This window comes from Phalaenopsis equestris, unplaced genomic scaffold (assembly GCF_001263595.1).
Source record: "Phalaenopsis equestris unplaced genomic scaffold, ASM126359v1 Scaffold001221, whole genome shotgun sequence".
Classification (NCBI taxonomy): Eukaryota; Viridiplantae; Streptophyta; class Magnoliopsida; order Asparagales; family Orchidaceae; genus Phalaenopsis; species Phalaenopsis equestris.
Window position 1 is genome coordinate 204778 of NW_018165660.1, and position 16415 is coordinate 221192.

Consider the following 16415-nt stretch of genomic DNA (forward strand, 5'->3'; position numbering starts at 1 on the left):
CTTTCTCATTGTGATGAGAATTAATCATGTCTATAATTAAAATTGTTAAAGATTTCTTTTATTCCATACTTGAGATGATTCATTACTTCTTACTTAATTTAGATATTCAACCTGATCAATTAGTATGTTAAAACAAGTTGTGAATCCATAATGACCTGAGAGGGCTATGTGTTCCTTAACTTGTAAGAATCACATTAATTATGTGGGTGAGAAGGTAATCCATGTGTCAGTACAAATAGATAGGGAGATAAGTTTTCATGGGCGAAAGATTTGTGAGGGTGATAGGCTAGAACCTTAACCAAATCGATCTTTAGTTTAGAATCTAAAGGTTAGTCTTATAGAGAGGGTGCAGTGTGTGATCAGGAAGTGAGAGACTAGAACCAACCCAGCATGACCTGGAGAATTAGGAGCTTAACTTTAGAATAACTAACTTTTTTTTATGTGTTCGGAAGAGAGTAAAGAATATGTATACTTCTATTTGTCACAAAACTACATTTTAACCTTTAAACATTTGATTTATATGCTAATTATGTTCTCATCGCAAGGGAAAAGGAAATTTTGATTATATAAGAACTTTACAAACTTTAACCAGCCTTCATATATTAGATTTTTATTTTATTTAATTAATTTTAATTTTGGAGTAAAGTAGAAAATTTAAGAAAATCAAATTTTTTTAAAATTCCAAACTAAGACCTGATAGTAGTAGAATATAATTAGCCTGAGGGAATTCTTATTTTGCTTCTCTGTGAGATCGACACTGATGTTTTTAAAGAAAACCCTATATTACTAGAAATGATATGTATACTTGCGTAGTACCCATAGTAAATTATAAATTAATTTCTAAATTCTATAACATATTATTTTGCACACTAGCCGCTTAATATAAATTTGGTCAAGTTTTTTGCTATATTTTTTAGCTTAAAAACTACGTAATTACGGATCAGGCATCAGTCACTTAACTTGTTAAAATTCCCCAAAACACTTAAATAATAGAATCTAACAGTAACAAAGTGTGACATATAAACTGCAAACCTTAAAGTTACCACTACAATGAGGAGCTTGGAGCAAACTTTGTGGGCAGCACAGCGTGGTCACAAGGCACAGAAGAGCATCCTCGAGAAAGCATACAATGTTTACTTTCAGCTAAATCTTTTGTAGTTTAAACAACAAACCATATGATTTTGAGGTTGTTTGCTCAGTGTGACATAAATCCTCACCTCATCTTAAGACTTTTGCACAGTCGTATTGTGCAATATAAACCCTAAATTTTTTAGGATTTCGGGGCCGTCATTTGATATGAAATAAATTTCCATTTCTTCCAAGCTTTTTGCATGGTTAGATATCATGCAAATATAAGACCAAAGTAATAAAATCTACAAGATTGAAACATTAAAATAACATCTTCTTCAAATTTGAAGTCAAACATTAGGATAGTTTCTGAAGTCGTTGAGGTTTTCCTCAAGATTGGTGACATTCCCTACTTCTTCTTTCATTTGGATTCCTAAAATAATTGCTTCTATTTGATCCACTCCCATTTGATTTCCCTATGTCCAACTTTGAAAACTTAACTTTAAAATCTTGAAGATAAATGCTTCCGATCATTATCGAAGGTTTTCTTAAATGACTATGGAGATGTAATTAACTATATGGGTATGCTGTTATAGGGAACTAAATAACCCAAACAATATAAACATCATCTAATTCTTATATTATGTAGGAAAACATGTCCGTCATACATATAAAAGGTTTGCAGATCAAACAAATGATACAATTTCTTTAGTTTATGTACGAACCCCGCTAATAAGAAATACGTTTATTCCCTGTGATAGGTGTATTGCTTGTGATGTGGTGCTCGACTATTTAAACTATTAAATGTGTGAGATCTTTTTGGGCTCATTTTTTAAAAATCAAAATATTATTTTCAAAAAATCAAAATTATATGTATATTAAATTAAATATTATTTTCAAAATTAAATAAGATAAAAAGAGGCTTACAACGGGTTGTAGTACTTCCATGTCCTCATGTTTGTAATAGTTGAGAGATGCATACTTTGTGTTGTTGGGGTATTAGTTCTGGTTTGAAGACAAGAGAGATCTTTACAACATTCATGATGTCTGTCCTTCTCGGGTGATGAGATGTTGCTTGTCATGGTACTTGCAATTTTTTTTAGGTGAGTGAGCTTTTGATTGCCTCCATCATTTGCTCATTGAGTTCATGGATATGTTGAGTCATAAACTCATAGGTGCAGTTCATGTTGTCGGGGAATTTCCCTAATGTGGGAGATCTTCTCTTTGAGTTGCTTCTCATCTTGTTTGTGATATGATTTCACGCTCACCACATATTTCAGAGCATTGAACCCAGATTTGTGTGTGAGTGTCACTTAATGTATAAATCATAAATAAGGAGGGAAAGAAAAAAAAAAGAGAGAAAAAGAGGGACTTAAAGAGCATTAGAAGTGTCCGTAATACATTGCCGTGCCATTTACAAAAATGTCCTCTCTTTACATGTCATTATTTTTATATTTATACTGGGTAGGAGTTACATTGTGAAATATCTATAATGCCCTTAAATTTCTTTATTGTCGGCAGCTGCCGTAACTGTTAAGATAACTTTTATCATGGTCGAATTGTTATTTGTTGAATTTCGATCTCACTTACTCTTAGATTAGTGAGTTATTCTTTTGTTCATTCAGTTGACATTTTTGGCCCGGTCAACTGGATCATCCGCTTCGTGCGAACTAATAACTGTTGATGCTCGCTGACATTGACCCTGACACGTGTTCTGTCAAAGACTGTTTGATTTAGTTCAATGTAGTTTGATCATACATATATTATATATATTTCAAAATAAATCTAATGAATATATGGTTGATCTTAATTATAATTTAATCACAATATTTTAATTTTAATTTTAATGACCGAAATTTTTTTTTTTTCAAAGAATCAAATGATCATCACATGAAATATATTTCAAGTTATAATTATAATATAGGGGCATTTACATACATGCCACAGATTTTTTATCTATTTACATACCTAGCCCTTAATTTTTCATATTTACATACATAAAACTCAAATATTTAACATTCAACTAATATTTCAAAACTTAAGTACGCATTTTTATGCATGTTTATGACATCAGTGTTATGGATGTAAATTATAAATTTTACATGGTACATAGTGTTATAATTGTAAATAATAAATTTTAGATGTTAGATATATAAAAATATAAGAATTATGTGGTATACATGCAAATTTCTCTAATATTTAATACTTTTTGCTTATATTATCTTAAAGAAATCAAGTTTTTTTTTGAGCTTTGGTAGCCCTCTTAAGCTTGGGGAAAAATATTACATCAGGGCTCCGAATATAGAGCTACGTTCGTAGTCCACTGATATGTAGACACGTGACTTTAAGGAAATACCCGCGCTTTCTTGTGATCCGACCCAGTAACACAAGAAAATATTTCTCCTGTGTTATTCCACGTTATTCAGGTGTTATTGTGGTGGTATTCATGCATTATTGTGTTATTATAACTAAAATATTCCCAGAACACAATAACACATGAATACCACCACAATGACACATGAATAATACAAAATAATACGAGAGGAATATTCTATTATGCTAAAATATTTTTTTTTTATTTTTCTTTTACCTCCATATATTCACATATCGAAGACTGCTGATGAAATATTTTTTCTGTTTTTACTAACCTTTCGCATGCCCCGCCTTTACAACACGACAAATGGGAAAAAAATATTACATCAGTACTACGCACGTAAAGAAACGTGTGTAGCCAATGCAATCAGACACCCGCGCGATAAAGAAAAAAAAACGGCGTAGTAACACGGGGAATATTCCCTCTCGCGTTATTGATGTGTTATTGTGTGTTATTCATATGTTATTGTGTCCTGGGAATATTCCTTGGGTTATAATAATTCCCTCTCGCGTTATTGATGTGTTATTGTGTGTTATTCATATGTTATTGTGTCCTGAGAATATTCCTGGTGTTATAATAACACAATAACACATCAATAACACATGAATAACACACAATAACACATGAATAACACGGGAGAGAATATTCTCCCGTATTACTGCGCCGTTTTTTCTCTGTCGGGATATTTCCTGTGTTATTTAGGTGTTATTATGTGTGTTATTTTCTCGGCGTTTTCGCCTATTTTTTCCCGCAAACGGGGTTTAACTCCATTTCGCCGAGTTCATCACGCGCCATCTGCGCGTCTAAGCGACGCAGATAAAACTCCTTTCATGTCCGTCTAGCTTTGTAATTAACGTTAATTTTTCTTCTGGATTCGACTTACGGCTTCTCTGGTCCGAACAACCTTCGCCGCATGGACCAAACGCGGCAGCCGCGAGATCGGCGGCCCGATGCTCTCGGACACCTCAGCGTCCTGCCTGACGAGCTGATATGCGTCATTCTTGAGCACCTATCGTCTTCTGATCTCGTTCGTCTATCTTGTGTTAGCAGGTATTCTTCTTACACAGCATGATTATCTCTCACCGTTTTGCTGATTAATTGCCAGTTGAATTCGGCCTCTGGTTTTGTGGTTTGGTTAGAGTTATATAATGGACATGCTTCGGATCTAATTTGGCGTAGAGGTCATTGCCAGGATGCAGGATGCAGGATGCAGGAGATGTTTATCTTCTGTTTTTCGATTTCCAATGGCAACTCTTGACAGAAGCCGCAACCAAAAGATGTCCTATACAACTAATAGTTGTAGGACCGGATAGTTAGCGCGTCTAGTGATAGTAATTAGTGCTGCTTATACCTATTTACATGGTGAAAGTGATTAGTGCTACTTCAGCACATATACTAGATAACTGAGAAACAAAACTTTTAATACCTTAAAATAGCAAATGAAGAGGATTTGTAGAGTAGAGGTTCTACGAGCTGCATCAGTTTTCTACTATTTGGGAAGAATTGCGTTGAACTGTCATCTAGTGAATGATTGGTGTCTATGTCCACGAAATTGGATGCAGGTGATATGCTTCAATCTGGAAAAAACTACATAGGCAATGTTATATATGCGTTTGGTGATAAGAAATGCGTCGAGCTTCCTATATTTCAATTTTTATATGGCGCAAAACTTTCCTTGCCAAGATGGACAAGCACTAACCGGCGTGGATAAGCCGCGGTGTGGCGCGAAAACACAACATTTAGCGTTTGAAAATTGCCGTGCAGCCTCTCTTATGGGAAAACCATTTGAAACGCAGGCTGCGGATTCGACCCTGCAGCCTACTTTTCTTCGCGATATGTTTACAACCCTACCCTCAAGTCTCTTGTGATTGTTCTCATCCCCTCTCTTGAGCTGCTCTACCCTCTTTTGTCTCTCACAATTTTTGCCTTAAAATCACAGATTCTCTCGATTCTCTTCGATCCGTGGCTAGGGTTCAGTTCCTTTCTCTTTTCCTCTCCCTCTCCTCTCTGTTCTTCGGTGTGGTATGGATCATTGGCTGGTTGTTATTGCGGTGAGCTCGCCTTTCCCCCTATTCTTTGATTGGTTTCGGATGGTATTCTCTACGACCTTTTATTGAGGCATTTCGACTTACGGTTGAAATTTTTGGTTCTTTGTTGTGCTGTGTTGTTTTCAGTTTTTTGTGCTGTGAGGTTGGAATTTCAGATTTCTTTGGTTTATCTATGCTGATGATGTTGGTATTTGGGATTTCGGTTCTCTATGCTTTATCCGATTGGTTTGTGCTGTTGGATTCTGAGGGTTGGTTTGTGCTATTGGATTTTGCAATTTTATTGGGCTCTCTGTTATACTTTTGGTTTGATTGTCTTTCTTCTCTTTTCGATGTCTGGTTGCTGAATTTGGATGGTTGTGTTGTGTTGTTAGTTGTTGCTCGTGATTGCATGTGGAAATTAATTGAAATACAGATGAGTTATGTGGTAGTGTTATACTGCCCTTGTTAGTGGCGGTAGTGATTGTGGTGGTTTCCCAAAATGATGGATTGGGACGTGTCAGTGTGGATGTGGTGGTGTGTGGTATGTGGTATGAAGGTGGTGTTGTAGGGTGGTGGTGTGGTGTGGAAGTGGTGGTGCTGTAGAGATGGTGATGTGTCAGTTTGGATGTTTCAACGTGTGGTATGGAGGTGGTGTTGTAGGGTGGTGGTGTGGTGTGGATGTGATGGTGTGTGCTGTGGAGGTGGTGATGTGTTGGTGTGGATGTGGTGGTGTGTGGTATGAAGGTGGTGATGTAGGGTGGTGGTGTGTTGTGGATGTGGTGGTGTGTGCTGTGGAGGTGGTGGTGTATTGGTGTGTGGTGTGGAGGTGGTGTTGTAGGGTGGTGGTGTGGTGTGGATGTGGTGGTGTGTGCTGTGGAGGTGGTGATGTGTGTGTGGATACGTCGATGTGTGGCGTGGATGTAGTGTTGTGTGTTGTGGAGGAGGTGGTGATGTGTCAATATGGATGTGGTGGTGTGTGGTATGGATGTGGTGTTGTGGAGGAGGTGGTGATGTGTCAATATGGATGTGGTGGTGTGTGGTATGGATGTGGTGATGTGTCGGTGTGTGGTATGCAAGTAGTGTGTGGTGTGGTGTGGATGTGGTTGTGTGTGCTGTGGAGGTAGTGGTGTCACGTGTGTGGATGTGTCTGTGTGTGGTATGGAGGTGGTGCGGTGTGGATGTGGTGGTGTGTGGCGTGGAGGTGGTGTACAAGTTGTTTAGGGTTTAGTGTGGTGATACTATTTGACATTGCTATTTCTTTTTAGTTCTGATAAATATTTTTTATGGCAAATATGTATGTTGATTAGTTCTTTTCATGTTAGTAATACAATGGTTAAGACAAAAGAAGTCGATTGATCTGCTGTGGGATAAAAATACAAAAATAATATTTTGCAATCTTTCTCTCAAGGAGTTCAAACTGAGAGATAGACCGATAACTTATTTCAACGAGGAGGGCTGACAAAATATTATTAAAAATTTTAAGAAAAGTACAGGCAGAGAGTACAATAAGATGCAATTAAAAAATAAACGATATCAACTAAAAAAAATTAAAAAATATGAAAAGAGTTGAAACGAGGATACACAGGCTTGGGTTGAGATCTAATAAAACGAGCAATTTATGCTTCGGAGGAATGATGGGCATAGAGATTAAAGATGATCATTTATGAAACGCCCATTGCGTTTATCAAGTTTTCAATTTTTTCAGATTCATTAAAATATCCTATGAATTTGTAGGTGGTGTCATCTGTGAAAAATTTTAAATACAGTGACATCGATCTTGAGATGGAAGATAAGTTAGACCGTATGTTTGGTAGTGTCATGGTAACTGATAATAATGCATGTGCTCCTAGTGAGACAGAGTTTGGTGGCATCGCTAAAAACTTGGATGCTGAACAAACAGGTGATTCGAATGAAGACCCTAGCCCGAACCTCAATGAAGTTGAATTCACCAGCTGATTAGAGCTTCCTAGGGTTGAGAAAAACAAAAAAAAAAATGTGTTGCTTTCATTAGAAGTTAGATTTCACAATTGGTGACTTCATGAACCACTGATCACGTCCTATCACATGCAATGTCCATTCAACAGGTTGTGCGAATTTTGGAGGCAATTCCAGAAATTTATAAGGATATGTTGTTGTATTTATTTTCTATGAAATTGCTTGAAGACCCGACCCAAAGAGAATTTTTCATGACGATGACCCATGACCGTGAGGTGTATTATTTATGTTATTTTTATGCGAACGGGGACACTTGGATTTCATTTTATTCTAGTTGGACATATATTTGCTTTTTGACAAGCTACTGTCCATGCTGCTTTGAATTTTTTATTTTTTCGTTGAGACGTTGTTAATGCTTATTTGCTTCTCCACTTTTATTTGCACGCGGTGTTCGTTTATATAATTATATGATAGTAGCTGAATTGGTGATTTTTATTAGTTAGCTACATAGATGCAAATACATAAAGATGTAGAAGGATAAAACTGCGACTTCTTTAGGTGGGCAGATGAGTTAGAGGATTCTACCGTTGAGAGTGATCAGTTGTGGAGAGTTTCCCTGGAAGACAGCTTATCTCTTGACTTACACCAACTGTATTTTAAAAAGAATATTATCATATTATTAAGTGTTATTGTAATAGTTTTTTTTTTTCTAATTTTGATTGTCGTGTTGCTCACTGTTTTGTGAGGTGTCTATTTTTATTTTATAATGTTTGAAATGAATATTTGCTTTCAAGTATGGAATGTGCTAACAAGATTAGTTATATTATAAACAACAATATATTATAGGGGTAGAAATGTCATTTTCTTAGAAACAGTGACGACATAGCCGTTTCAAAACTACAAAAAAACAAACAGATAGCCGGCTTATCCACAACAGCTTCATGCCACACCTATGACACATCAGTTTTAAATTAATTGCAGCTGTCCCAAACAAACCCTAAGTCGCCAATATGAAAATTTTATGTCAGCAATGTCAATCAACTGGCTTCTTGTACTGCAAAGTAGTAGAAGTTAGTTTCTTTTTTATATGTGAGAGAATATTATCAAATTCTGTAGCCATTGATTTTTGTTGGTTTGCATTTTGGTTTAGGAATGATGATGAGATTAATAGTGTGGTTACTGATTAGTTAGCTTAATGTAAATAATGCTGAACGTACCTTGTACTGTAGAGCAGCTATCCATAGATTTGTAAACAAATTTGGATTGTCCCAAAACTTCATACCATTGTTTCGGTGCTCTCCAACAAGACAATGAAGCATGTTGCTTAATGTCACTTGGGTTTGCTTGTTCTATCGAGGGTGGCAAGCTAAACTTAAAATGAAACTTGATTTGAAGGTGTTTGTTGCAGTTCTCACCAGAAGCAACTAACAAGTTCACAGTACATTTTGATGTAAAACTGTGAGGTAATTTATGTAGTCACACAATTTTCTCAAAGAAGAGACAGACAATATTAAGTGCATCAAATGTATTATTGTTGCATGTCACAAAATATATCATCTTGAAAAATTGATCTACAACCACCAAATTGACACCGGCTTAGTTTACTGCAATCCAAAAACAAAATCAATACTAGGATTTTTCCAAATGGAATCTAGCATTAGCAATGTAGCATATATATTGGTGTTTTATGTTGTTCCATTGAAAGTTTGGTACATATGACATGGTTTGACATGTCGACAAACATCCGTACTAAGTTTTGGCCAGTTGATTGAACTTTGCCTTCAATTGTATCATTGCTTCATGTCATGTATGAGTTGATGTACATCCTACATGCATTTCCTTGATTAATTGTGTCCGAAGTATGGTTTAAAAAGGCATTTTAGGTGCATTCTTCCTTGCATATTTAAACATGAGTTAGCATACACTTTTATTTTCTAAACGAGGCTTGTGCTTTTTTTGTTTGAGTCTACACCTCAAATAAAAATTAAAAAAAATCTTTTGTTAAATGTTTTATACTTGCAAAAACAACAACAATATACCTTTATCTCACTAGGTGGGGTCGGCTCAACTTTATATAAACTTGTATTTCAATTGCGATTTAAAATTTTAAATTAGAATACAAGAGTTGAGAGAGAAAGAGAGAGAGAGAGAGTGGGCTGCATTTGCGATGGAGGGTTGCTTATATGCTGGTTGTAGTAAGCGATCGAGGAGTTGGTTGAGTGTGAGCAGTGGCTCTACATGCAAGAAGATTTGTAGCTACCATACGACAGCTGCTTGGGTCTTGCATGTGTTTGATGTAAGCGGGTAAGCTTCTTTTTTTTCTTAAAAAAAAAACAATTTTAAAGTATTTTGTTTATTTTCTAGTAGCTATTTTTAAGGTTTCACTTTAACATTTTTTTCTGCATTTGTTAAATTTGAATTTTATCTTTTTTTTAGTTTTATTTTAACTATTTTTAATATTTTAATATACTATCACTTTTTTAATTTTGAGTGTATAATGTAAACTTTGTTTCATACTTTTACTTTCAAATCAACTTTAAAGTTGATATTTACTTTTTTTTTTTCTTGTTGTATGATTTTATGGCTTATGCTGATAAACAAAATTAATTTGTCAATGATTTATGACTTTCTTTAGATATTTTAAATTTTATAATGTTTTTTTTTTCCAGAGGTTTACATTTCTTTTCGCAACAACAAAATGTCTTTATTTCTAATTTTGAAACCTTAGTCCGAAATGAAATATTTGTTATACACAATTGATTTTTTAAAATAAACTTTGCTAAATGGAATAATCATGAGCTACTTAGAGACCATGGTTTAGCGAAGTTATCGATGTTTGAGTAGGTATGTGGGTGTTCTGATAATCTAACAATTTTCATCTATATTATCACTATAGGGCTTGCATAGCAACTGAGTGCATTAGCCACTCTATTTAATGTGCTGGAATGGAATAATCATGAGCTACTTTAGACCATGGTTTAGCGAAGTCATCGCTGTTTGAGTAGATATGTGGGAGTTCTGCTAATCTAACAATCTTCATCTATATTGTCACTATATGGCTTGCATAGCAACTGAGTGCATTAGCCATTCTATTTGATGTGCTGTCTTTACGCTTTAACATGAAGCTAAACTTTCGTAAAATTATCTATTTGACATGCATTCCACAAAGTTTTCGTGAGAGTGTTTAAATTAGAGAGATTGATGCTCAATGAATAACACAAACTTTTTATGTAATACATACTGCTACCACTAGCCACCATTTGACAGCTTGAATGATTGTGTACAATTCTTATTCAAAACCAGGCCATTTTTGTGTAGAATTGAGTTTTTCAATGAAAATCTCATTTGGTTGTCCTTCTTGAGACTTAGACTTTAGGCTATTCTATTTGTAGATGCATTGATTTCTATTTGGAAAGGTTTTTCTTTAAAAGTTGTAATTGCTTAGATCAATGGCCAACCCGAGTTTTCTTTGATGTTACATCTTTCCCTAAGAAAAATGATTGTGTCTCAAACAATATATGGTTTGTTCCATAATCACATGGAATCAACGAATGAAATTAATATAAAGTTTAGCTTATCCATAAAAATTTCATATCTCTGTAGCTAATCCATAAAAAAACTTCATGTCTTTTAATAGAAGTAGGGATTGACCAAGATTGGATTGCTTCTTTCATCCTTGGATCCCCCCAAAGGCTCTTTTACTAATAATAAATATTACAAAATTGGCACTGGCTATAGAAAAAAACTCATATTTCTTGAGATTGAATAATAATTTTGACAACTAAAATAAGCAAAAAAAATAGCTTAAGCTGTTGGTGCTTGATTATGGAATTCCTGAAATTTAGGATATTATTAAAATAGAGTATGCAAAGATGACATAAATAATTTTAGTATATCTTCATCGAGCACATAATGTACCAGTTGTGTTGCAATGGAGAATGGCATTACCAGCCATTTATAGAGCACTTCACAAATTTTTAATGATGTATTTCACTCGTCATTAGCCCATATTCACATTTGATGATATCCATTGCACAAATATATTTTAGAAAAATCTGTGACACCTTGCGATTACCAAGCATTTTTTTTAACTGCTGAAAAAAATTATTTTTTATTATGATCTTGTTAATTGCATGACTATCAATACATACTTGTTAGTGTCCATTCTTCTTTGGAACCAACAGTACGATCATTGCACATGGCTAAAGCAATTTCTAGTGAGTTACTTCTTCTAGGGTTCATCATCCATCTCCTGCAAAATTTTTTGCTGCTTACGATTCATTTTATAATGTGTCATGTTGGGTAAATTAGTCCCGGGCTTTAAGTCAATTTTGTGTTGAATGGAATATAGTTGCAGAAGTTATAGTGCCTAATTTCTATATAGCAATATTTGTGAGCTGGTCCAACATCAATTTTATAGAATTTGGAATGCTGACTAATAAGAAATTCTATTTGGCTAATGACAAAACAAACATCCTTGATGTTTTGTTATATTTCACGAGCAGCTTAGAACCCAAGACCCATGAAAAACTGCACATCTTTGTATTTTTTGGAACGAACGACATTGGTACTAACCATATTTGCTTGCTTTTGCAATTCAAAACAATCTTTCTTCAAGAGCTTCATTCACAAATGTGGTAGTTCTAATAGAATGTTCATAAAATTCTTCAACTTCCAAAGAGCTAGTTGAACCCTATTGTGTTTTTTGTGTATTGTTGTTTAGTTCATTCCTAATCTCTTGCTTAAGTCTTTTAATCTAGCAAACAACAACAACAAAGCCTTAATCCCACTACATGGGGTCGGCTACATGAATCATTTTTCTCCATTGCGTCCTATTTAGTGTTATATTTTCATTTAGTTCTAAAAAATTAAGATCATTTTTTATACAATAAGCCCAAGTCTTCCTAGGTCTACCTCTGCCTTCCTTAACATAAGTAGAATCTAAAGCATCTACTCTCTTAATCAGATCATTAGATGGTCGACGCTTAATGTGACCAAACCATCTAAGGCGCCTTTCTCTAATTTTGTCTGTCATAGGAGCTACACCAATCCTATCATGAATATATTCATTTCGCATTTTGTCTCTAAGTGTAAAGCCACTCATCCACCTAATCATTCTCATCTTGACAACACTTAACTTAGTATTATGCTTATCTTTTAAATGCCAACATTCAATGCCATAGAGCATTGCAGGTCTCACCACCGTCTTATAAAATTTTCCTTTCAGTCTAAGCGGTACTTTTCTATCACACAAAAGGCCCGAAGCATACCTCAACTTCAACCAACTAACTTGAATTCTATTAATAAAATTCTCATCAATATCACCATCACTTTGAACAATAGACCCGAGATATCTAAAGCATTCACACATTTTAATAATTTGATCAACCATAGTTACTACTATGTCACTAGAGCTACTACTACTAAAATTACATTCCATATATTCAGTTTTAGTTTTACTCAAATAAAGGCCTTTAGACTCCAATTCAGACCTCCATAATTCAAGTTTTTCCTGGGCTTTTTCTCTCCTCTTATCCAGGAGAAGGATATCATCAGCAAAAAGCATACACCAAGGTACATCCTTTCTGTAAATGTCCAGTAAGACCATCCATAACTAAAGCAAAAAGATTTGGGCTTAAAGTCGGTCCTTGTTGTAATCTAACAGAAATAGGAAAATATTTAGTCTATCCTCCTTCAGGTCGAACACAATTAACAGCTCTAGTATAAATATCTTTAATTACTTGAATAAAAGTCATATCAACACCTTTCTTCTCAAGAACTCTCCAAAGGATATCTCTTGGAACCTTATTGTATGCTTTATAAAAATCAAATGAAATCAAATGTAGATTCTCTCTATTATCTTTGAAATTCTCCATCAAACTTCTCAATAAATGTATAGCTTCCATAGTAGACCTGCTCGGCGTAAATCCAATTTGATTTTGAGAAATCTTTGTACTACGTCTTAACCTATGTTCAATTACCCTCTCCCATAATTTTAAAGTATGACACATCAAATTAATGCTTCTATAATTTGCACACTCTTTTGCATCCCTTTATTCTTAAAAATGGGGACCAAAAGACTCTTCCTCCACACCTCAGGCATTTTTCTCAGGTATCTTTTTAGTTTTTAAAATAATATTAAAGAGTTTAGTAAGTCATCTTTTAATCTAACAAACAATTATTAAAAAATAGTCGAGGCTAGTTTTTAACTACGTGAGTCCTAAACTAAACATAGTATTTATACATATTCACCTTGTTTATAATGCTTAAAATGTTCATAAAATTTACCCTATATTTACCAAATATAGATATTGTCTTTTACTAATATGTTTTATCAATTCATGCAGGTGAAGTTTTATATGTAATGTATTGCCAAAATGATTCTTTAGGATCAAGATATATTGATTCAACACATTGAAATGTTTCAAAATCAGATTCTTTTTAATTTTCAAAAAAATATTTCAAATTATCAATCTAGCATGAAAATTTCTTTAGATTATAACTTTCATCAAATGTGAGAATGCAATTTGGATCTGCTTGATTGTTATTCAGAACCATAACTTATTCAATTTTGTTGAAGTTGTTTCTTGTATTAATTTTTTTGAGCCATGTCTCATTTTTAGTGGACATGATATACTATAAACTTTGATAACAATATGGTGTTGGACTTACTATAGGACAATATATTTATACTAGCAAATTTTGCTGGTAGACTTTGTTCGCTTGAAATATCATCATTCTTTTGTCTATAGTTAAGGTTTGAGGGTTACTAATGCAATCTATAATGTGTTTCACAATAAAAACACACAAAAATCATAATTTGGGGTTACAAACTCTCAACCTTAGTAAGAATTAGTCATTTTTAATTTATAACTAACAAAAACACTTATTTCTTTTCAAGCAATAACTTTGTAGTCATCAAAGTGTGATATTCCTCAATAAAATTATTGAAAAAATGTGCAATTTTTAGCGATGATCAAGTTCATGTTATGGAAAGGATATTCAAAAAGCCTATAACTTATCAAAATCTCATTCAGGCATGCATACTAACAACTAAACAATCATATGGGAGAACAATATACAAATGTCACACAAAAGGAAGAACTACAGCCTACACCAGTATAAAGAGATTTGCTTTTGGAAATAGTTTTCAATGCTCCTGAAGCTCCCAAAAAATATCTCTAACAAGCAAGTACACAAGAGTTGAAGATAAATGGTATTATATTGCAAAACCCAATGCTTCATTGATTTTTACATGCTTTGTATTTCTATATATAGATCATTGAAGGCCCAATCTAATGAATTTCTCAGAATCATCTAAGATCCAATCAAAAGCTATATGTTTTAATTCTTCAAGGTTTAAATTATATAAATCAATTTTTTGGTTCATAATTTCCATACATATATAATCATTAAAAAACCAAGAGGTAATAAAGGCAGTGTTTGCAACAATCAGCTGTTAAAGGTCCAAGGATTTTAGCAATTGACAACTTAAAAGACTGCTTACGATTGTAGCGATCAATGATTTCTTAGTATCTTTAAATATGAAAAAAATTATTCATTAGTATTTGAATTAAATACAAATAATTACTTTTTGAAACTGTATATTTCATGCACATATTTTTTATATATTATATTGAATATATTATTTTGATTTTCATTCACATTTAATTGTGAAAAAATTAACATATAATTAATAATGGCATAACATAATAGGAATTAAATTTAATCATATTTAAACTCATCACAAATTGATTTTGGTATTACTAATACTTTATTCAAGAAAAGAGATGAACATCTTATTACTTATAAGAATTGATTTAATAAAACACAAATGGATTGTTTTCTTATGAGAAGAAGAGATCGCCGAGATTGTAAAGAATGTAAGGTCGTTCCGAGTGAGGATTTAAAAATCCAACATCGTTTATTAGATCTAGATTTTTAGACGAAGAGTTATAAAATGAAGAATACTAAGTCTCATCATCGTAGAATTAGATGGGGGAACCTTAAAGACAAATAAAATTATTTTTATGAGTAGAATTCAAGATTTCAATATTTGGGATGTTCATGATGAATCAAATGATATGCGAGATAAAATAACAAACACTATTAAACAAGTAGCAAAAAATGGACTTGAAGAATCAAAATTAAAAATTTCTTTAAATAAAAATAGTTGGTGGTGGAATTCTAATGTGCAAGAAAAGATAAAATATAAGCAGTTATGTTATAAAAATTTGTTTAAATGTAAAAGCTTAGAGAACTGAGAGAAATATCAAACGATCCGCAGGAAGTCTAAAAGAACAATCCGTGACGCTAAAAATTCTGCTTTTAATGATTTTTATAATAAATTAGATACTAAGGAGGGTGAAAAATATATGTATAAACTAGTCAAATAAAGAGAAAAAAAGGTAAAGATTTAACTCAAGTAAAGTGTATAAAAGATGAAAATAAAAAAGTGTTTTTTTAGAAAAACATATTCAACATAGGTGGGTGAGTTATTTTGATAAACTTTTTAATGAAGTTTATGAAAATACGATCGACCTTAGTGATTTTAATATTGTTAATAATAATAAAACTTTTCATTTTTATCGTCGCATTAATAAAAAAGAAGTTGATGAGACTTTAAAGAAAATCAAGGGTGGAAAGTCTGTAGGACCTGATGATATCCCAATTGAAGTATGAAAATATTTAGGAGATTGGGGAGTTTCTTGGCTTACTAAACTCTTTAATATTATTTTAAAAACTAAAAAGATGTCTGAGAAGTGGAGGAAGCGTATTTTGGTCCCCATTTTTAAGAATAAAGGGGATGCACAAGAGTGTGCAAATTATAGAGGAGTTAAGTGAATGTGTCATACTTTAAAATTATGGGAGAGGGTAATTAAACATAGTTTAAGTCATATTACAAAGATCTCTCATATTCAATTTGGATTTATGTCGGGCAAGTCTACTATGGAAGCTATACATTTATTGAGAGGTTTGATGGAGAAGTTCAAAGATAATAAGGAGCTTCT

The 16415-nt window shown here is 33.3% G+C and overlaps 1 protein-coding gene across 1 annotated transcript in view; it reads left to right on the forward strand.

Annotated features, from left to right (window-relative positions):
• Positions 1-4181: 4181 nt before the first annotated feature.
• The window catches only part of LOC110033554 (F-box protein At1g78280), a 46220-nt gene continuing 33986 nt past the window's right edge, over positions 4182-16415 (forward strand). Inside the window, exon 1 of the mRNA XM_020737577.1 lies at positions 4182-4492. Coding sequence (XP_020593236.1) covers positions 4356-4492 — 137 coding nt within the window. The 5' untranslated portion in view covers positions 4182-4355. The remainder of the gene's footprint in view (positions 4493-16415) is intronic.